Below are 23407 nucleotides of genomic sequence, written 5' to 3' on the forward strand. Positions count from 1 at the left end.
TCACGGCATCAGGTCAAATATGGGCAAGGAAACCTCCTGCTGATTAACATGTACTGCAACGGCACCCCCCCACCCACGCCCCCGCCCCCACCCACCCACCGCCCCCCCACCCCACACCACCCGATGAATCAGTGCTCTTCCACATTAAACGCCACTTGAATGAATAACCGAGGGTGGCAAAGGCACAGAATATACTCTGGCAAGGGACTCCAATGTCCATCACCAAAAGTGGCTCGGTAACACCAAAATAAACCGAGCTGGCCAAGTCCTGAAGGACATAGCTGTTAGACTGAGTCTGCAGCATGTGGTGAGGGAACAACATACTTGACCTCATCCTCACCAGCCTGCCTGCTGTAGATGCATCAGTCCATAATAGTATTGGTAGGAGTGATAACCACACAGTCATGTGGAGACGAAGTCCCATCTGCATATTGAGGATACCCTCCATCATGTTGTGTGGCACTGCCACTGTGCTAAAAGAGGATAGATTTCAAACAGATCTAGCAACTCAAGGCTGGGTGACCATGAGGCGCTATGGGCCAACAGTAGCAGCAAAACTGTACTCAACCACAATCTGTTACCTCATGTCCTGGCATATGCCCCACTCTACTATTACCACCAAGCCAGGGGATCAACCCTAGTTCAATGAAGAGTGCAGGAGGACATACCAGGAGCAGCACTGCGGATACCTAAAAATGTGGTGTTATCCTGGTGAAGCTATAACACAGGACTACTTGCTGTTTATGCTGTTTGGCACGCAAGTGATAGACAAAGCTAACCAATTGATCAGATCTAAGCTCTGCAGTCCTGCCACTTCCAGTCATCAATGCTGGTGGACATTCGAACAACTCACTGGAGGAGGTGGCTCCACAAATATCCCCATCCTCAATGACATGGAACCCAAGCACATCAGTGCAAAAGACAAGGCTGAAACATTTGGAACAATCTTCAGTCGGAAGTGCCGAGTGGATCCATATCAGCCTCCTCTGGAGGATCCCAGCATCACAGATACCAGTCTTCAGCCAAGTCGACTCACTCACGTGATGTCAAAAAAATGGCTGAAGGCACTGGATACTGCAAAGGCCATGGGCCCTTACAATATACTGGCAATAGTACTGAAGACTTGTGCTCCAGAACTTGCCATGCCCCTAGCCAAGCTGTTCCAGTACAGCTACAATGCTGGCATCTACCCGGCTATGTGGAAAATTGTTCAGGTATTTCCCGTACACTAAAAGCAGGACAAATCCATCCCAGCCAATTATTGCCCCATCAGTCTATCAGTAAAGTGATTAAAGGGGTCATCAACAGCACTTGCTTAGCAATAACCTGCTCGCTGCACTCAGTTTGGGTTCTGCCATGCCACTCGGCTCCTGACCTCATTACAGCCTTGGTTCAAACATAGACAAAACAACTGAACTGAGGTGAGGTGAGAGTGACTGCCCTTGACATCAAATCATTTGACCAAGTGTGGCATCCAGGAACCTTAGCCAAACTGGGGTCAATGAGAAATAAGGGGAAAACAGTCCACTTGTTGGAGTCATACCTAACACAAAGGAAGATGTTGGGCCTAGGACACTACCCTGAGGAACTCCTGCAATGATGTTCTGGAGCCAAGATGACTGACCTCCAACAACCACAACCATCTTCCTTTGTGCTAGGTATGACTCCAATGAGCAGAGTTTTCCCCTGATTCCCATTGACTCCAGTTTTGCTAGGGCTCCTTGGTGCCACACGCGATCAAATGCTGCCTTGATGTCAAGGGCAGTCACTCTCATCTCACCTCGGGAATTCAGCTCTTTTGTCCACGTTTGAACAAGGCTGTAATGAGGTCAGGAAGTTAGTGGCTCCAGTGGAACCCAAACTGGGCATCAATGAGCAGGTTATTGTTAAGCAGGTGTCGCGTGATAGCACTGTTGATGACCCCTTCCATTACTTTACTGACAATTGAGAGTGGACTGATGGGGCAGTAATTGGCCAGGTTGGATTTGTCCTGCTTTTTGTGTACAGGACATACTTGGGCGATTTTCCACATAGCTGGGTAGATGCCAGTGTTGTAGCTGTACTGGAACAGCTTGGCTAGGAGTATGGCAAGTTCTGGAGCGCAGGTCTTGTGTACACTTGCCGGAATATTGTCAGAGCCCATAGCCTTTGCAGTATCCAGTGCCTTCAGCCATTTCTTGATATCACATGGAGTTAAATGAATGGCTGAAGGCTGGCATTTGTGATGCTGGGGGCCTCCAGAGGACACCAAGACGGATCATCCACTCGGCACTTCTGGCTGAAGATTGTTGCAAATGCTTCAGCTTTATCTTTTGTACTGCTGTGCTGGGCTCCTCCATCATTGATATTGGGGATATCTGTGGAGCCTCCTCCTCCTCCTCCAGTGAGTTGTTTAATTGTCTACCACTATTCACAACTGGATGTGGCAGGACTGCAGAACTTAGATCTGATCCATTGGTTGTGGGATCGCTTAGTTCTTTCTATCACTTGCTGCTTATGCTGTTTGACATGCAAGTAGTCCTGTGTTATTGCTTCACCAGATTGACAGCTCATTTTTAGGTATGCCTGGTGCTGCTCCCGGCATGCCCTCCTGCACTCTTCATTGAACCAGGGTTGATCCCCTGGCTTGATGGTAAGAGTAGAGTGGGGGATATGCCGGGCCATGAGGTTACAGATTGTGTTAAGAGTATAATTCTGCTGCTGATGGCCCACAGCACCTCATGGGTGCCCAGTCTTCAGTTGCTAGATCTGTTTGAAATGTATCCTATTTATAATGGTGGTAGTGCCATACATGATGAGGGTATCCTCAATGTGAATGCGGGACTTCAACTCCATAATGACTGTGCGGTGGTCACTCCTTCCTATACTCTCATGGACAGATGCATCTGCGGCAGGCAGGTTGGTGAGGATGAGGTCAAGTATGTTTTTCCCTCTTGTTGGTTGTCTCTCACCACCTGCCACAGACCCAGTCTAGCAGCTATGTCATTTAGGACTTGGCCAGCTCGGTCAGTAGTGGTGCTACTGAGCCACTCTTGGTGATGGACATGGAAGTCCTCCACCCAGAGAATGTTCTGCGCACTTGCCGCCCAAGTGATGTTCAACATGGAGGAGCACTGATTCATCAGCTGAGGGAGGGTGGTACGTGGTAACCAGCAGGTTGTTTCCTTGCCCATGTTTGACCTGATGCCATGAGACTTCATGGGGTCCGGAGTCGATGTTGAGGTCCCTCCTGACTGTATACCACTGTGCCGCCACCTATGCTGGGTATGTCCTGTCTCACTGGCAGGGCAGAAGTTGCCCAGGGATGTTGATAGTAGAGTCTGGGACATTATCTGTAAGGTATGATTCCATGAGGATGACTATATCAGGCTGTTGCTTGACTAGTCTGTGAGACAGCTCCCCCAATTTTGGCACTAGCTCCCAGATGTTAGTAAGGAGGATTTTGCAGGGTCAACAGGGCTGCAATTGCTGTTATCATGTCCAGTGCCTATGTCGATGCCGGGCGGTCCGTCTGGTTTCATTCCTTTTTTATGGCTTTGTAGCGGTTTGTTACAATTGGGTGGCTTTCAGAGGGTATTTAAGAGTCAACCACATTGCTGTAGGTCTGGAGTCACATGTAGGCCAGACCAGGTAAGGACGACAAATTTCCTTCCCTGAAGGACTTTGGTGAACCAGATGGGTTTTTACAACAATTGACAATGGTTTCATGGTCATCATTAGACTTTTAAGTCCCAGGTTTTTATTGGATTTGAAACTGTGTCCTCAGAGCATTACCCTGGGTCTCTGGATTACCAGTCCAGTGACAATACCACTACGCCATCGCCTCCCCTTGCAGCTTAAATATGAATAATATCTGATCCCAGTGTCAAGTCCTCACATTAAAACATGGTGCTTTGTGAAATGCTGAATCCCCCAAAAATGTATTTCAGGAAGCAATGAACCTCACTACTGACCATTTTTATAGCTCAGACAACTTATCATATTCTACATATCCTTTGTTCTCCAAAATGCATCCAATTTTCTATTAAACATTTGTGAAAAAAATGGATATTTTTTCTGAAAGGAGCATCATAATTTCTTAGATCTGCAAGATTTAACTGCAACATATAATCTGAGAGGATACTGATGCACTTGATTTGTTTAAGTTCTTTTCACATAAATCGCACAAGTTAGAATGTAGGTACAGCAAGTGATTAGGAAGGTAAGTAGAATGTTGTCATTATTGCAAGGGGAATGGAATATAATAGTGAGTGTTGTGACACAGCAGGTGATAAAGGCTAAGTTATTTCAAATCCCTGAGGGAAGCTTTAAACAACTGTCATAACCTATATTTTCAATTGATATGTTTTGAGTTGCAGCTCTAAATTCAGGAATATGACCAAGTCTTGAGGAGGTTTTTTTATAACAATGAAACATTTATCATTTTACAACAAATTAAGCACATACACATGGCTACAAATTACTACCACCATAGCTTTTTAACAAATTCTCAAATTAATCTCCATTAAGGCAACAATAACAAATAGACTTAAATAGACACCAGGCAAAGCATTTTCATGTTACAAATTTAAAATGAGGTTCTTTTCAATTTGGTTCCTTTGCAGACAGTTGTAGGCTTACAGGCTTTGATCTTACATGCCTCTGACCTGCACACACTAACTTTTCTTGGGTTATACTTAGCTGTCCCTTTTGAATGCAAATTCTCAATATATCCTCAGGTCCTTTGAACTCCACCTCTTCTAACAATAAAACCCCTTTCATAGTACTAATTTTATTAGTAATATAAACATCGCATGGTATTTCCTTGCTAGGTGCAAGATTTCACTCCCACTATTGAATGCTCTATTCAACAAAATACAAATGTACCTGCCACCACAGTACATCTGGAGTACTGTGTACAGTTTTGGTCTCCTTATTTGAAAAGGGATATAACTGAGTTAAAAGCAGTTCAGAGAAGGTTCACTCGACTCATTCCTGGGATGCAGGGCTTATCTCATGATGAAAGGCTAAACAAGTTGGAGTTTAGAAGAATGAGAAATTATCTTATTGAAACACAAGAGCCTGAAGGGGCTTCATAGAGTGGATTCCAGGAAGATGTTTCCTCTTGTGGGGAAGATTAGAATTATGGGACACTGTTTAAGGGTAAGAATTGACGACTCTGAGCCGGAGCTGACAACTCTAAAGCGGGAGCCTCAGTTAGAACCAATCCGTACTTGGACTTCACATGTAGAACTGTCAAGATTTAGTTTGGCCAAGAGAATTAAACTACCGCCACTATCTACATTCACACATACAGAATGATCATTTGGGTGATCATCTGAACCATATCGCAGCAATTTGTAATTTCAGAGAGGGGAGAAAATTGGGGGTGGCAGCAGAAAAAAATGTTTTTCTTTTAAATTCATACATAATCCTGAGATAGATATCATTTTAGCTCCTAAATGTTAGTACTGTTTGTAACTGGCTACATGAATACTTCAATCAGTTTCACACAATGCAGGTTTACTGCATTTGTAAAAGCAAAATTCACAGGGGAAGAAGTTATAGTTTGATCCTCAGTTAAAAATACCTCCAATTCCCAGGAGCAAATAATTCCAAACCTACCCATTGCTGAATGGAAAAAGGTCACTCAATAAGTCCATCTTCTTTTGTATAATGAACATAAGTTCATATTTGGAAGTCTTCCCTTGTTATTTAGGATCAAGGAATTTCCTGCAACCCTCTGTACCAATGTAAGTTACAGAACAAATTACTGACCAGGGAGGGGCAAGATATCAAATGGATAAACTAGTTTGGCACAAATAATACCAAAATCATTAAACAGCAAATATCCATTAGCCAAATACACTATTTGATGTCTGCATTCAAATTACCATATAAACCTACCTTACAGAGTTCTACTTTATTTCCAGCTTCATCCATTTCCTCCCTCAGGGAGTCAATCTTTGCTGCTACTGCTGGGAAATTAGCTCCTGAAAATGCAGCTTTGTGCGCTTGATTATACCTGAAACAAACCAGGCTCATGCAATTAAATTACAAATCAGGTCCATTTCCTCAAGACCCAGACCCAAACCCAAACCAGGCTCCACCCAAGCAAACTCCTATAGCCCTGGGCCAGAGTCAAAACAGTGCATGATTTTCTTAGGTCTCAGATGCAAACTTGTTCCCAATTCCCCAGAGCCCTAAATTCAAAGTGGTCTCAGCACTCCTAAATACCAGACCTAAACCCAGTTTAACTTCATTAAGCTCAATTTTTCATCTTTCACAAATTCTCAAAAGCTCATTTTGTTTTTTTTTAAATTAATTGGATTAAATTCATCTTAAAGTCATCAATGGCTAATGTATTGTTACTGATGGGAATGCTGGCTAGCATCAAAGATGAAAAACACTACTGATTAACAAAGTACTTGAAAACTCCAAAATCTGAACTCATCCCAAAATGTTACTTCCAATCACAGGCTTGAGAGTATTACATTAAATTCAGTTACAATACAAAAACTCTTACCGCATTTTTGCTGAGTCCCAGTCTAGTACTAGTTTGGCCAACTGCTTCCTTTGCTTTTGAATGTTAGGAATCTCCATCTTTAAAAAGTAAAAAAAAAAATTAAAAGTATTAATAAAAGCAATTACAGCAAAACAGATATTTGCTAATACTCCATACAATGTTGTGTTTTGGCCTGCTGTATGAGCAGCAGAAATAAGGGATCTCAACCTGAAAATTTGAGCTTTAAGTCCCAAGGTGGTTATGCATTGATAAATTCCTGGAGTTGTAGTGTCATCCAGAGATGAAAGGGTATCCTGAAGCTGAGCGGCTTACAGACAGAAAACAGAAACTAAACTCTAACTCAACTGTTGTGGGAAAAGAGTGAAAGGGGGAAGCATCTAAAGGTTTACTTACTTCTGCCAGGTTGTTGACTGGATCAAGGATGTCTCTCTCAATTTGAGATTCGTAGCAGGCAAGCTCAAATGCCAATTTATTTTCTGCTTCACCACATGTTTCCAGCAATTTCCTGAAACCAAATCAAACGTTATCATGACCACAAAGTAATATTGTTGACATTTTCAAGATAACGTTCAGATACTGTTTGGACCAGTGCTTGTTTCAAGAACTTCCCAATACAAATTAAACTTGTGTCACATTTTACTACTCTATATTGTGTTCTTCCTCAACTTAGCTTTATAATGCTTATACATACGAGCATGGACGAGCTCAAAAGGAAATCCTAAAATCAGAAAAATTATAAAAATGATTCACCAAGAAAGGAATCTCATTAATCAACAGAAAATCAAGCCTTACACAGTTGAATATGGCAATATGAGGGGAGAGGGGCTCCCAATCGCGGCCCCAGTTAGGGGCGCACCACCATTTTACCTGGGCAGGCCAGTTAAGGCTCGCCCACCAGGACATCCGCCAGGAAGCGCTATGCACTTCCTGTGTGGGCTTTGGGGGGGGGGGGGGGGGTCCCTCAGCCGGGAGTGCACTCTTTCGCGTATGCATGCGAAAGAGTGCGCAGGTCTCCCTGAGTCTAAGTGCTGCCTCAGGGAGGTCGGTTCCATTTTGAAACTTTTAATAAAAGGAGTTTAAAAATTTTCCCTGCCATGTCCCTATCCATAACTTTTATTGCAACCTTTCATTAAAATTTAAAAACCCCCATGAAGCCTCATCCTGCCAGTGGATGAGGTTTCATGTTTTTCCACAAGCCCACCTGGGCTCCTGGCTTGCCCGCCCACCTTAAGGTTGGACAGGCAGGTCCATTAACGAGCTGAATTGGTTTCTTAATGGCCTTAATAGGCTGTTGACAGGTTAGCGGGTGCACAGCCGAGTTGCCTGCGTGTCCGCCAACCTGAAAATGTAAATGACGCGGAGTGACGTTGGGAGTTCCACCTGACATCACCCCGCGTCATTTTATGCATCGGCGTGCGGGCCCACCTCCTGAACGCCGACAGAAAAATTCTGCCCATTATGTTCAACAGCATGAACTCCCCCCAGTACTACTTAAAGGGATCAGGAACTATTTAGTAGTTAGCTGCAGGGTTATTTCTTTTGGCTGATGTTGCAATTGTTCACATTTTTGGAGCTTTCCGATAGTCACCTAATGTTTCAATAGTCTACAGGGAGTTGTCTGGCCGCTGAACTACCTTTTTGGTCATTTGAAGGCTTGTCCTGAAACATGTTATGTCAAGACATGGGTTGCCTGGTCAGCCTTCCCTTTGGAAATGGGCATGGTTGGGAGAATTAGAAGAGACCAATGTAGTGCAAGACAAGCTGCTAGAAGAGGGTAGATGAGGAGGCAGGGACAGCTCTCAGTAGGAGACTATCAAGGGTGTTTAGGGTGCAATTTTCTCATCTCAACTTCAGGCAGGACCAATGCTTCAGTTGCCTTTGGTTCATAAAAGAGCCTGTGATGGAAATCTAATGATTGCTGCAGCAAAAACGGAAACCTCAAAGCAGGGCAAGGGAAATACTGCCTACGATTATCAAGATGACTGTGTGGCTCCTTCAAAACTGCTGCTAAAGATATAAGTAGCATCTCACAGTTTCTAGTGCACTGCTGCATAAGAACATTGAGGATCTCGATACACAGGGGGACAGATTCATCTAATTTCCTGTTGAAAGACACAAGCAGACAGAGAGAGCTTGAGGCTTCCTCAAGCAGCAGGGTGTCATAGAATTCACATACATTGCCCTTTGTGCGCCTCATGTGAACTGTGTCATTTGCATGAATCAAACACTCAAATGTTCAACTGGTGTGCAACCACAGGTTCACTATGAGGGATTGTCCTATGAGGAAAGATTAAATAAACTGAGCCTTTATTCTCTGGAGTTTAGAAGAAGGAGAGGTGATTTCATTCAAACATACAAAATTCTTACAGGGCTTGACAGTGTAGATGCATGAAGGATGTTTCCCTAGAACCAGGGGACAGTCTCAGAATAAGCGGTATGCCATCTAGGACTGAGGTGAGGATGAATTTCTTCACTCATTGGTTGGTGAATCTTTGGAATTCTCTGCCCCATAAGGCTGTGGAGGCTGAGTCATTATGTACGTTGAAGACTAAGATTGATAGATTTCTACATATTAAAAACATCGAAGTATAGGGGACAGTGCAGGAAAATAGAGTTGAATTCAGAGATCAGCATGATCTTACTGGGTGGCTTGAAGGTCTGTTTGGCCTACTCCTGCTCCTATTTCTTATGTTCTTATGTGTCTTAGGCCCAGCCATCTTCAGCTGCTTCATCAATGATCTTCCCTCCGTCATAAGGTCAGATGTGATTATGTTGGCTGATTGCACAATGTTCAGCACCATTCGCAACTCCTCAGATACTGAAGCAGTCTGTGCCCATATGCAGCAAGACCTGGACAATATCCAGGTTTGGGCTGACAAGTAGCAAGTAACATTCATGCCACACAAGTGCCAGATAATGACCATCTCCTACAAGAGAGGATCTAATGATCTCCCCTTGAAATTCAGTGGCATTACCATGACTGAATTCCCCACTGTCAACATCCAGGGGGTTACCATGAATCAGACCTGAACTGAACCAGCCATATAAATACTGTGGCTACAAGAAAGAGGTCAGGGGCTGGGAATTCTGCAGCGAGAACTCACCTCCTGACTCCCCAAAGTCTGTCTACCACCTACAAGGCACAAGTCAGGTGTGTGATGGAATACTCTCCATTTTCCTGGATGAGTGCAGCTCCAACAACATTCAAGAAGCTCAGTGCCATTGAATATCATGGGGAGATGGTCATTGCCTGGCAGTTGTGTGGTACAAATGTTACTTGCTATTTATCAGCCCAAGCTGCATGCGAACACCAATTGCTCCAGTATCTGAGGAGTCGTGAATGGTGAACACTGTGCAATCATCCACCAACATCCTCATTTCTAACCTTATGATTGATGTAAGGTCATTGATGAAACAGCTGAAGATGGCTGGGCCTAGGGCACTATCCTGAGGAACTCTTACAGTGATGTTCCGAGACTGAGATGACTGACCTCCAGCAACCACAACCATCTTCCTTTGTGCTAGGTATGACTCCAACCAATGGAGAGTTTTCCCCCTGATTCCCATGGCTCCTTGATGCCACACTCAGTCAAATGCTGCCTTAATGACGGGCAATCACTCTCACCTAGCCTCTGGAATTCAGTTCTTATCAGTGTCTGGACCAAGGCTGTAACGAAGTCAGGAGCCGAGCGGCCCTGGCAGGACACAAACTGAAGAAACCGTCAGTGAGCAGGTTATAGCTGAGTAAGTGTCACTTGATAGCATTGTTGACAACACATTCCATCACTTTGTTGATGATTGAGACTAGGCTAAAGGGGTGATAATTGGCTGGGTAGGGTTTGTCCTGTTTTTTGTGGACAGGACATACCTGGGCAATTTTCCACATTGCTGCGTAGATGCCAGTGTTGTAGCTGTACTGGAACAGCTTGGCTAGGGGCATAGCTAGTTCTGGAGCACAAGTCTTCAGTATTCTTGCCGGAATGCTATCAGGGCTCGTAGCCTTTGCAGTATTCAGTACCTTCAACTGTTTCTTGATATCGTTTGCAGTGAATAGAATTTGTTAAAGACTAGCATCTATGAAGCTGGGATGTCAGGAAGAGGAGGGATGGACCATCCACTCGGCACTTCTGGCTGAAGGTGGGTGCAAATGCTTCATCCTTGTCTTTTGCACTGCGGCCTGCCCCCCTTCAATGAACATGGGGATACTTGTGGACACTCCTCCTCCAGTTAGTTGTTAAATTGTCCACCAAGATTCACGATTGATGTGGCAGGACTGCAGAGCTTAGATCTGATCAATTGGTTCTGGGTCGCTTAGCTCTATCTATCACATGCTGCTTCTGCTGTTTGGCATGCAAGTAGTCCTATGGTGTAGCTTCACTAGATTGACACCTCATTTTTAGGTATGTAATGTGCAGGTCCTGGCATTCTCCCCTGCACTCTTCATTGAACCAGGGTTGATACCCCAGCTTGATGGTAATGGAAGAATGGGAGATATGCCAGGCCGTGAGGTTACAGATTGTTGTTCAATACAATTCTGCTGCTGCTGATGACCCACAGCATCCCATGGATGTCCAGTTTTGAGTTGCTAGGTCTGTCTGAAATCTATCCCATTTAGCATGGTGATAGTGTCACACAACACAATGGAGGGTGTTCTCAACATGATGGAGGATATCCTCAATATGTATACAGGACTTTGTCTCCACTAGGTCTATGCAGTTGTCACTCCTGCCAATACTGTCATGGACAGATGCTTCTGTGACAGGTGGACTGGTGAGAATGAGGTCAAGTAAATTTTTCCCTCACCACCTGCCGCAGACCCAGTCTAGCATCTATGCCCTTTAGGACTCGGCCAGCTCAGTCTGTAGTAGTGCTACCAAGCCACTCGTAGTGAAGGACATTGAAGTCCCTCCCCCAGAATACAATCTGTGCCCTTGCTATCATCAGTGCTTCCTCCAAGTGATGTTCAACATGGAGGTGCGCTGATTTATCAGCTAAGGGAGGACAGTAGGTGATAACCAGCAGGACACTTCCTTGTGCATGTTTGACTTTATGCCATAAGACGTCATGGGGTCCAGAGTTGATGTTGAGGACTCCCAGAACAACTTGTATACCACTGTGCCGTTACCTTTGCTGGACATGCCCAGGGATGGTGTTGTCTGGAACATTGTCTATAAAGTATGATTCCATGAATATGACTAAGTCAGGCTGTTGCTGGACTAGTCTGTGGATCAGCTCTCAGATGTTAATAAGGAGGACTTTGCAGGGTTGAGAGTGTGCCATTGTCATTTCCAGTGCCTAGGTCAATGCCAGGTGATCCAGCCAGTTTCATTCCTTTTAGACCTTGTACAGGTTTGACAGAGTGGCTTGCAGAGGGCAGTTAAGAGTCAACCACATTGCTGTGGGCCTGAAGTCACATGGAGACCACGGTCTGGCCTCCCCTTAGCAACTATGTTACCGATTTTTGTGTGGGCCAATTGAATGTAATTGCAGTTTCCCTCTCTAGACCCCATTTGGTGAGCACATCATGTAGGTGTCTAATATTCTGACAAAGACCGTTTCCTTGTCCAAGCTGATGATGCAGGTATCTACCTCTTGTCCACACATAGCCTTGCATGAATCAGGGATATGACTGCCTACCCTGATAACTGCAGTGCAGGTCTGATCATGCGGATTACCAACTCCACAGCAGACTGGACAAGATTGGCAATGGCCTTGGACAGAATTTTGCAGTCCACACTAAGCAGTGAAATGAGTTGGCATTTTCTGATTTCCTCCCTTTCCCTTTTCTGCTTGTAGATGAGGGTGATGATGCCTTTCCTCATAGATTTTGACAAACTGCTGGCCAGAAGCATATTCTTGCACATCTCCAGCAGTATTTTGCCAATCCAGTCCCACAGAGTCAAATACAACTCAGTAAGTCATTGCTTCCAGGAGTTTTACTTGTCTCGAAAGGCACAATTCAAAATTTGCGAATGATTCAAACCTTGGGAGCATTGTAAACTATGAGGAGGATAGTGTAGAAGTTCAAAAGAGCAGAGACAAATTTGTGGAATGGGAAACCAAGTGAAGTTCAAAGTGGAGAACTGCAAGTGATTTATTTTGGTAGGAAGAACATGGAGAGACAATATAAAATAAAGGGCACAATTCTAAAAGGGGTGCAGGAGCAGAGGGACTTGGGTGCATATGTGCATAAGTTATTAAAGGTTTCAGGACAGGCTGAGAACGTGGTTAATAAAGCATACAGTACCCTAGGCTTTATTAATAGGGGCATGGAGTCCAAGAGTAAGGAGGTTATGTTGACCTTGTATAAGACACTAGTTCAGCCTCACCTGGAACACTGCATACAGTTCTGGGTGCTGCACTTTAGAAAAGACATGAAGACATTGAAGAAAGTGCAAAGATTCACGAGAATGGCTCCAGACGTGAGGAACTTGAGTTATGAAGTTAGATTGAGAAGTTGGGACTGTTTACCATGGAGAAGAGAAGGCAAAGATGAGATTTGACAGAGGCATTCAAAATCATAAGGGGTCAGGACAGAGAAGACAGGGAGAAACTGTTCCCACTTGTGATGATGAGGGCACAAATTTAAAGTAACTGGAAAAAAAAGCAAAAGCAACATAAAGAAAACCATTCAGTGTAATACACTGCCTGAGAGAGTGGTCGAGGCAGTTTCAATCGAGGAATTCAGAAGGGAATTAGACTGTTATCTGAAAAGGAAGAATGTGCAGAGCTACAGGGAGAAGATGGGGGAATTGCTCATTCGGAAAGCTGATGCAGTCACAATAGACCAAATGGCCTCCTTCTATGCTTTAATAATTTTGTGACATTTACCTTGACCTAAGATGGATTTCTGCTCAGACAAGGGCTAACTCATGTTTCTGGAAAGTCATTAAAATGTAAATGCCTGTGGGTGGAGAACCCTCCCTTGAAAAGACATTCAAAACGTGAGACCACTTGTAGAATTTAGAGTCTGTTGTCTGGATAATTACAGAAACTCAAATACAACGGTTCCCCAAACTCCCTGTCTGTGAACTCGAAACCTAACAAAGAAAAGTATGATGAAACCAGTTTATCACGAGCAGGTGTGAACAGCCACCATTCATCCTTCGTTGTGTAACAATGGCTTCAAACATCATATCATCTGTATGGATTTTAGAATTATTAATCCTATGGTCATGATCAAAACTGACTAGAGATAACACATATTATGCCAAGGAGCAGGTCAACCTGGAACAAAAAGCACAAAGGGAAACCACCACCCAACAAGTAGTACAGAACCCTGCCGAACAACCAGTCAACTCAGGCAGTGAAACGAGGGCTAATTTATTCCCACCTGCAAGAACGCCTCTCTTTTTACAGAAGCTCGGCTACAACTTTGTATGAAAATCCAGGGACTTTCAACCTCCATTTATCTTCAGACAACCAAGAGAGGAACTCATCAGGACTGCAACATTTCTCAACTTAAAAGGATTAATTTGAAACGCGTGATCTGGTTCTCATCATTCTGTTAATAACCCAAGCACACGCTTCATCTCTTGAACTCATCTTTTCACACACACACACAAACACTCGCGCGTATGTGTGTGTGTGAGAGAATATTTTTGTTGCATTTACATTTTGGTTGTGGTGCGAATAAATGTTTATCTTTTTCTTTTGATTTAAACTTACCAAAAAACCTGTTACATCTCTATTCTAAGTCACAACACTCAAAAGGTTTAAACACTCCCTCTAAAACATATATCTTGTTGCAAACACAGTAGTGAATAAAAAGGAGAAATGTTATCTCATCATCTCTCTGCATCCATAACAGGACACAGACAACTTTCAAATGGATCCCACCTCTTCATGCAGCCACAACATTCCTCCACTTTGCAAGGTGCAAGCTACTTTTAAACAATGCTAGCGACATCAAGCCCCCTACTGATGCATACAGCCAACCAACAGTATAGATAGCTATGTTGGGTGCATGCAATGATTTAAAACAGCAAAAAGCACAAATTTAATGGGATGCATAGAGTGCAAAGAATAGGCAGGGTTAACTGTTTACTGCAATTTCCACACCTGGTTTTGGGGATGGGCAATTCTTGCTTCCAGTTGGGTGGAAATTACTGAATACAAGGAGTGTGTTGCCCTTTCATTGAGGCTAGTAATAAAAAGGTTTGGTGCTTGCACAAAGAGTGATTAGTAGAAATAACAACTTTATATAGCTGATTTAATTATACACTACAGATTGTGCTAGAAGTTAAGCAACATCCATTTGTAACATGAACAGAGATAATCATAAGCCTAAGTAAGAATTGTGCTACTTATCCTTTGAGTAATGAATGAGTTACATCCTAGGTCTCATGCATACCACATACAAAATCTCCTAGGATTACTCAATGAGGAATATTAGGAATTTAATTTACAATAGCAAAATCAAATTCAGGGCTTGCAATTTAATCCAAAACAGCAAAAGTGCTCAGGCAACATGTAACTGGGCTACATTGACCAAAAGGTAGTGTGTTCAACTGTTAGCCAATGTGAAATTAGCTAAAGTCAGCCAGCAGCAGCAGGAATCTATAATTGGACTCAGCTTCTCTGACCAGGGAAGTGAAAATCAAATAATAGTTTCCACTCCCTGTTACTATCTAATTATCAATGCAGTTAATGCCTCCTGTCCAGTAAAACCATTTGCCATTTAGATGAGATACTAACTGGCTGCTGGTACCACTATAGCCCATCAGCACTTTCAGGAGAGGGGAAAAAAAAGACTTTAGAAACAAAATTCCAAAAACAACAGATCAGCATTTTGTGTAAAAGAACTGGAATAAAATACTAATTTAATGCCACAGGCTACACCAAACTATAGCATTTGTAGAAAAAAAGGGGCATTCAGTGGTACAGAATGCCCTCAGTACGTTACCAGGATGAAGGGGTTGTCTTATGAGGAAAGGTTGTACAGGTTGGGCCTGTATCCATCGGAGTTTAGAAGAATAAGAGGCGATCTTATTGAGGCACAAGATTCTGAGGGGGCTTAACGGGGTGGATACTGAAAGGATGTTCCCCTTGTGGGAGAGGCTAGAACAGGGGGACACGGTTAAAAATAACAGGTCTCCCACTTAAGACTGATGAGGAGAATTTCTTTCTCTGAGGGCTGCTAATCTATGGAATTCTCTTCTCCAGAGAGCAGTGGAGGCAGGGTCATTGAATGTTCTTAAGGCTGATTTAGATAGATTCTTGAATGGCAAAAGGAGTCAAAGGGTATAGGGAGGTAGACAGGAAAGTAGAGGCCAAAATCAGATCAGCCATGATCTTATCAAATGGCAATGCAGGTGCGAGGGGCCAAATGGCCTATTTCTACTCCTAATTTGTATGTACCACAGGCAAGGGAGTTCAAATAAACCAAAAAAGCCACTGTAATACATAGTAGGTCAAGCAGCATTTATAAAGGAAAAAGACAGATTCTGATTTCTTTGTAGGGGAGGGACAGTGCATGTGTCCTTCATCAAAACCCTGAAACATGTATCTGTTCTTTCTCTTTAGATACTGATCGATTGTCTGTGGTTTTACAGCAATGCTGTTTCTTTTCAGATTTCCAGAATTTATAGATTTTCCTCTTTATTTGAAGATGCAATGTTTCAGCATATTATCTATAAGTGTCCAAAAAAGCATAAAAATAGCCCCAACATGGTCAGGTTACTTACACAATAAGAGAGTCATCCCCCAAGCAGACAATTCCTTCCTGCATGCTTTGGGAAAGAGCCATCAGCGGCAACTTTTTCTGTTAAGATTAAAAAAAAACATTTTAAATCTTTGAGGAAGAATATTTTAGATCAATTGCTTTGATAGTTTATCATTGCTGACTTTACACTGTAGTCTTCCTACAATTGACTCTCTGTACACATTAACTGGAGCAAAACCATCAAAAGGTTTTTGGACTCAATACCAGAATATTTAGAACTGTGCTTTTAATTTAGTGAGATGATTTTATGGGTCTGCATGTATTTCTCCAATTCCATTTTCAAATTTTCAGCGCAATGGATTTAGAGTGATTTGTGCCAGAAATAACACACATTTTGACAGCTGAAATGTTACTGTGGAAGCTATTTAGGGGCAAAGCCTGCCACAGTATTGTGATATAACTGTAGTCATTTACTCAGCATGGTATGAGCTATTCACCAGATAACTCTACCAAGTTGCAGTTTATTCAGCAGGGTAAAAGTTACAAGCTGTGTAACTACATTGAGTTTTTCAACTCACCTTGCCCTGTCTCTTCAGAGTTCACCACCTCCCGTCCTCCCTAATCTGTCCCTCCACATAAAACTCTTCTACCCATAAACATGACCACCCCTTTGATATTGCTACCTCATGAGAAGTGCCTATCCCCATCATCCAAATCATGTACAAGGGCATCTCTGATGACCCCTCTACCTCTCACTGCTCTCATACACTTACAACCCCAATTCCGCCTGGCACTGAAAAGAATTCCAAGTCATTTACAACTGTACATCTAAACTCCCAATTGTCTAGCCTTTGGCCCTCCGATCACCATGATAACTTCTGCAGCTATCAACCTGCTCAATCATCCTCACCTCCACCTCTGATGCCTTTGCCTCCAGCAAAACCCTTATGCTCTTCCATCATGGTTGTTCTCTCCGGTACAACAGCTATCTCCCCCTTATTATGTTAAGAGTCACAGATTTGGATGTATATCATATTATAAAAATGACAGAGGCACTGGATATGGTAGAGAGAAGGTTTATGCAGATGATACCAGAAACACATGGGTATACACATCAGAAAGGATAAACAGGCCAGGTCTCTTTTCTCTTGATCAAAGACTGAGGGGTGAACTAAGAGGTCTTTAAAATTATTAAATGTTTCCTCTTGTGGGAAAGAGCATAGCTAAAAGCTATCAATGTAAGGTAGTCACCAAGAATTCAGAAGAAACTTCTTTACCCAAAGAACAGCAAGAATATCGAACCTGCAGGGAGTAGTTGAAGCAAATAGTATAGATACATTTAAGGGGAATCTAGATAAGCATTTGAGAGAGAAGGGAATAGATGGTTACAATGGGAGTTTTGAAAAATATAGGAGGCTCAAGTGGAGCATAAACTAGTCAGGCTGAATAGCCTGTTTCTGTGCCATATGATACACATAAATAATGCACAACTAGTTTAACCATTCACTACCAGGCCCATCATCAAACACCACTGGGTCTTGCGTTCTTCTCCAAAACTGCAGATTAGCCTGGAATGCAAACATAGACCCTGACTTTTCTGTTCCCCACCACCAACTGTGTCCTTAAAGGGAGTAAGTAAGGGGACGCATGGAGTGGAGATGACTTGGGGGAAGGAACAAAAAAAGGAAAAAGAGAGGGAGAGAGGGAGGGAAGGAAGGAAGGGAGGGAGGGAGGGATCGAGGGAGGGAGGAAGGAAAAAAAGAGGAAGGAAGATGGTGGCCTACCATGACGGCAAGATGTGGGAACCTGTGGAATGTAGTGTAGCCCCAGACAACCAGAACTCCAGTAAGCGTATGCAGCTTCAGCAACTTCAGCTCAGAGTTGCTGAGTTAGAGTTGGAGTTAAAAACATTGTGGGACATCAGGGAGGGGAAGAGTTACTTGGACACTTTGATCTAGGAGGCAGTCACACTCCTTAGATTGGGCAGAACTTTAGAGTTGGCCAATGGTCAGGGACAGGGCTGTGTGACTGAGAGTCAGGCAGGTATGGGGAACCAGCACGCAGTGATGGTGAAGCTTCAGCCAATGATTTTGACCAAGAGGTAGGGGGTGCTGGATGAGGCGAAGGATTGCAGGGTGGATGCGTGAACTGGAACTGACCATGGTGCAGAATGGTGGGGGATTGAAAGAGAATGTGGTAGTGACAGGAGGCAGTAGAGTTGCGGGGGTAGATACGGTGCTCTGCAGTCACAATCAGGAGCTTCAAAGGTTGTGGTAGCTTCCAGTGCCAAGGTTAAGGATACCTCCTCTGGGCTGGGGACAAACTTGGAGTGGGAGGATCCAGTTATTGAGGTCTTCATGGGAACCTAAGACTTAAGTAGAACCAGGAATAATGTTCGGCTGAGAGAATTAGAGGCATTAGGGTCCAAATTAAAATGCATAGCATCAAAGGTAATCATCTCTGGATTGTTACCTGAGCCACATGCCAATTATCATAAGGTCAAGCAGATGAGAGAATTAAACATGTGGCTCAAAAAGTGGTGTGGGAAGGAGGGGCTTTGATTCATGGGGCACTGGCACCAGTACTCAGGGAAAAGGGAGCTATTCCATTGGAACGGGCTCCACTTAAACCGGGGGAACCAGCATCCTGGCCAACTGTTTAATTAGGACTATGGGGCAGGCCTTTAAACTAACAGAATTGGGTGTGAAGGTTCATGTGAAGGGAGATTTAGAAGCCCAAAGAGAAAAATTGAGGCAATGGAACAGTGTATCAATGTGGGTAAAAACATGCTGAGTGGCACAGTTAGGGACTGAGGGTTTAACAGTAATACTACATCATTGAGTAACATTCATGCAGGGAATGGTAATAGGAAAATGAAATAAAAGCTCTTATCTGAATGTGCAAAACATCCACAGTAAGATAGATGAACTAGTGGTACAAATAGGGAAAAACTGTTTAGGCTGAATTGCCATCACAGAGACAAGTTTACAAAGTGACCAAGGTTGGAAAATAAATATTCTGGTGTACATAATATTTTAGAAAGATAAACAGAATGCCAAAGAAGGAAGGATAGCCCTGATGGTAAAGGACAACATAAGGACATTAGTAAGAAAGGATCTAGGCTCAGAAAATCATGAAGTAGAATCAGTGTGGGTGAAGATTAGGAATAGCAAACATCTGAAAATGCTGATGAGCATAGCTTAAAGGCAATCTAACAATAATTATACTGCTGGGCAAATTATAAAGCAAGAAATTATTGAAACTTGTAACAAAGGCAATGTAATAGTTGTGGGAGACTTTACTCTTTATATAGACTGGGGCAATCAAATTGACAAGGACGGTCTTGAAGATGAGTTTGTCAAATGTTTTCGTGACAGTTTCCTGTAGCAATATATTGTAAAACTGAGGGGAAAATCTATCTTACACCTAGTGTTATGCAATGAGGCAGAGGTAATTAGTAGTATTATCCACTGGGAAACAGTGATCAAAATACAACGGAATTCCATGTCAAGTTTGAAAGTGACATTCTCCAATCACGAACAAGAATCTTAAAGCTTAAACAAGCTAGTTACATAATTACGAGGGGAGAACTGGCTAAGGTTTGTTCAGCAAATAGACTAAAAGGTATGGCAGTAAATAAATAGTGGGAAACATTGAAAGGAACAATTCAAAATGTTCAACAAAAATGCATTCCATTAAAAGATAAAAATACAGCAAGAAAAGATCCAACCATGGTTCACACAGGAAGTTATGGATAGTATTAGACTTAAAAAAAAAAGGGGTTAAGAATAGTAGCAAGTCTGAGGATTAGGAGTATGTTAGAAACCAACTAAGGGCCACCAAAATGTTGATTAAAAAGGGAAAAAATAGGAGAGTAAACTAGCCAGGAGATTAAAAAAAGATTGTAAGAGCTTTTACAATATATAAAAAGGAAGAGAGCAGCTAAAGTAAATAAAAGCAAAATACTGTGGATGCTGTAAATCTGAAACAAAAACAGAAAATGCTGGAAAACTCAGGTCTGGCAGCATCTGTGGGGAGAGAAACAGAGTTAACGTTTAGAGTCCGTATAACCCTTCTTCAGAGCTGAAGAGAAGTGGAAATGTGATGAAATTTATACTGTTAAAGTGGGGTGGGGCAATTGGAGCTGGATAGAAGGCCAGCAGTAGGTGGGGACAAAGGAGGGATTGACAAAAATATCACGAACTGAAGGACAAAGGGAATGTTAATGGTGGCCATTAGTGCTAAAAAAGGTGCTGATAGTGACATAAAGGTATGAAAGCAGAATGTGATCATAGCAGAACAAAGGTAGCACTGTGTGAAAGAACATCATGGAACAAGTAACAGATGGCCCTGTAGGGGATGGGGGGGGTGGGGGGGTGTGGAGGAGATAAAAAACGGGATAAAACCACAGATAAATGAATGAATATAAAATAAAAATGGATTAAAAAATAAAAACGAATGTAGAAAAAAGGGGGTGAGGATGGAGGAGAGAGTCCATGGTCTGAAGTTGTTGAACTCAATATTCAGTCCAGAAGGTTGTAAAGTGCCTAATCGGAAGATGAGGTGCTGTTCCTCCAGCTTGCGTTGGGCTTCATTGGAACATTGCAGCAGGCCAAGGACAGACATATGGGCATGAGAGCAGGATGGTGTGTTGAAATGGCAAGTGACCGGAAGGTCTGGTTCATGCTTGCGGACAGGTCTGGGTGACTTGCTTTGCGGAACACCTCCGGTCTGTTTTGAATGCACAATAGCGGGTGTTCACTCACCGTGTATAATATGCACTATTGTAAACATATTTTGCGTTTATCTCTCTCCAAGTCTCAGGTATTGAACGGCTAATGTGATGCAAGGTACTGCATTCATTCAAGGGTAGAAAATTCGGCTCCCCCAATTATCTCCCATCTTGTCCCTCAGTTCCATGTAGTCTCACTCAATCTCATCATAGTGAACCACCTTTAGTTCCACATCATCAACACAAACAAAGGCACTTCCAATATGAAAATGATGGCTGGACAAAATGCACATAACTCTTGCATCTGAGGCACACATTATGGGTGCTCATGAAAATTGTTCATGAAGGTTAATGATTATCCTGATGCTGCCAGACTGAACTCTGTTCTTTGCGCATGTTATGTATTTACCAAGACCCATGTTGGAACCTTTTCACCCAAACGCAGTTTGCAATGGCCTTTATTTTATGATTGAGGTTTTGGTAAAAGTAATATTCTTCATCGAACACACAGCCTTTCATGCCTCCCTGCAGCGTTATTTTGACTCCGCTTTTAAGACTGAACATTACTCCTTTATTAGTTCCTACTCCTTCCATGCACGATGCTGAGCGATGGAAATTGGTTCCACTCAGTGACATTTCAAATGTCTGCTGGATGGTTGTGTGTGTGAGATGTCAGAGGTGTGCACTTATCCTGATAAAGCCATCCAATTACCTCTAAGGATGTTACTTTGCTTCTAAACGGCTGACTAGTGTTACTTGACAGAATCCCTCTGAGGTCACAGAATGCCAATCTATATGAAATTCCTTACATGACTGTGCAATCAGTGACTTAGCGTTCATACAAGGATTGACCTTTGTGAGATGGACAATGTTGAGAACTGTAATGGTATGAAAGTGATGCTCTGGTACATCTCCTGAGTGCTCATCAGTATCTATAAAAAGGAATGAGTTATTATTGATCGCTGCGTCAAAACTGACTGGACCACATCTCTGCCATATGCCAAGACAATGCAGGACGTAAATTTGGCAGGCTTCCAACAAATGCAGTGTAATGAGTGTTTGTCAATAATCACATGGTCTTGCTGAACCACTGAGCACAATGCTAACCTAACTCGCAGCTTTGCGTCCATACTATCGTGTGACAGGTCACTGCATCCTGATGTCCAATGGCATCTTGGGGCTCAGTATCAAGACATGGCTTCTGCATTTATCATGCACAAGAAATGGCATTTGGAGAGATGGTACTATCTGGATGTAGCTCCGCCTTCAGATGATTAAGCGATAACCATAGACAAACATCTTTCCTCTTAGAGCTGCCTTGCTAAGCTTCCGTCATACTGACAAGAGTACATCTGTGTATGCAGTAATGTCTCTGCCTCTTGAAGGACGCCATGGTCACTGACTTGTGTGTGTCATGTTTGAAAGGGCTGCACAATGCTTAAGGGTATGCACTAGTGGAGTGCTTATCCCATTACACAGCAGTCTTATGCTCCTAGGCTACTGCGCCTTCCAAGGATGACACCATCATTATGGTTGAAGGTGACTTATGCTCCCTCCATTATCATTGCGCGATTGATGACCTTTTGCGAGATGCTGAAGATAACAAGGTAGGTCTTGCTGTCTCCCCTTGCATCTAAGTATGAAGAAAACTGAGCTCATAACAACCTTAATACTCCTGGTTTCTTGTACCTATGAGGTTGTCACGGGCGCACCTTCCGCATCATGCCCATGCAATTACACCCTCATGTGGCTCATCTGAATCCTCGCCTTCTTCAAATTTATCCCCTTCAAAGTCCTCCTCGTATGAGGGGATGTGTAGCTCCTCCATGTCTGCCTGTGGCAAAACATCCCACTTTGCAGCGACAGGTTGTGCAGGTTGCAGCAAACAATAATGATGTGGGACACCCTCTGTGGTGAGTATTGGAGAGTCCCGCTTGATCGGTCTAAACATCTGAAATGCATCTTTAGGAGGCCAATAGTCTGCTCTATTAAGGGCTTTGTGGCTGAATGTGCAACATTGTATCTCCCCTCAAGTGCACTCTGTGGATGACAAAAGGGCATCATTAGCCCTGTCTTGAGGGGGCATCCCTTATCACTGAGGAGCCAACCCTTTCAGCGCCGAGGGCTCTCAAAGATCTGTGGTATCTGCGAGTGACTCAAGATGTCAGAGACGGGAGAAGTTCCTGGGTACCGAGAACAAACATGCATAATCTACATTCTGTGAACACAGATTATCTGGACGTTTAGAGTCTGAAATCCTTTTCTATCAATGAAACTCACAGGCAGCTACCAGGGAGCTCTCAAGGCCACATGTGTGCAGTCGATGGCATCCTGCACTTACAGGGAGCCTGAGGTCGCAGCGAATCCCACAGCTCTGGCAGCCTGGCTTGCTTCATCCATGTGGAACTGCACGTAATGGTGAGCTTTACTGAAAAGGGCACTGGTCACCTACTTTGTGCACTTACAAGTCGCCGATTGTGAGATTCCGCAGAGCTCCCCAGTGGAA

The 23407-nt window shown here is 43.3% G+C and overlaps 1 protein-coding gene across 8 annotated transcripts in view; it reads right to left on the reverse strand.

Annotated features, from left to right (window-relative positions):
* The window catches only part of LOC121287754 (rho GTPase-activating protein 17-like), a 289690-nt gene that overhangs the window by 51611 nt on the left and 214672 nt on the right, over positions 1-23407 (reverse strand). For all 8 annotated transcript variants that reach the window (XM_041205656.1, XM_041205654.1, XM_041205661.1 and 5 more), the window contains 4 exons: positions 16192-16268; positions 6899-7010; positions 6506-6582; positions 5887-6004 (listed from right to left, as the gene is read on the reverse strand). In XM_041205656.1, the coding sequence (XP_041061590.1) occupies positions 5887-6004; positions 6506-6582; positions 6899-7010; positions 16192-16268 (384 nt within the window). The remainder of the gene's footprint in view (positions 1-5886; positions 6005-6505; positions 6583-6898; positions 7011-16191; positions 16269-23407) is intronic.

This window comes from Carcharodon carcharias, chromosome 15, assembly GCF_017639515.1.
Source record: "Carcharodon carcharias isolate sCarCar2 chromosome 15, sCarCar2.pri, whole genome shotgun sequence".
NCBI classification, from domain to species: Eukaryota; Metazoa; Chordata; class Chondrichthyes; order Lamniformes; family Lamnidae; genus Carcharodon; species Carcharodon carcharias.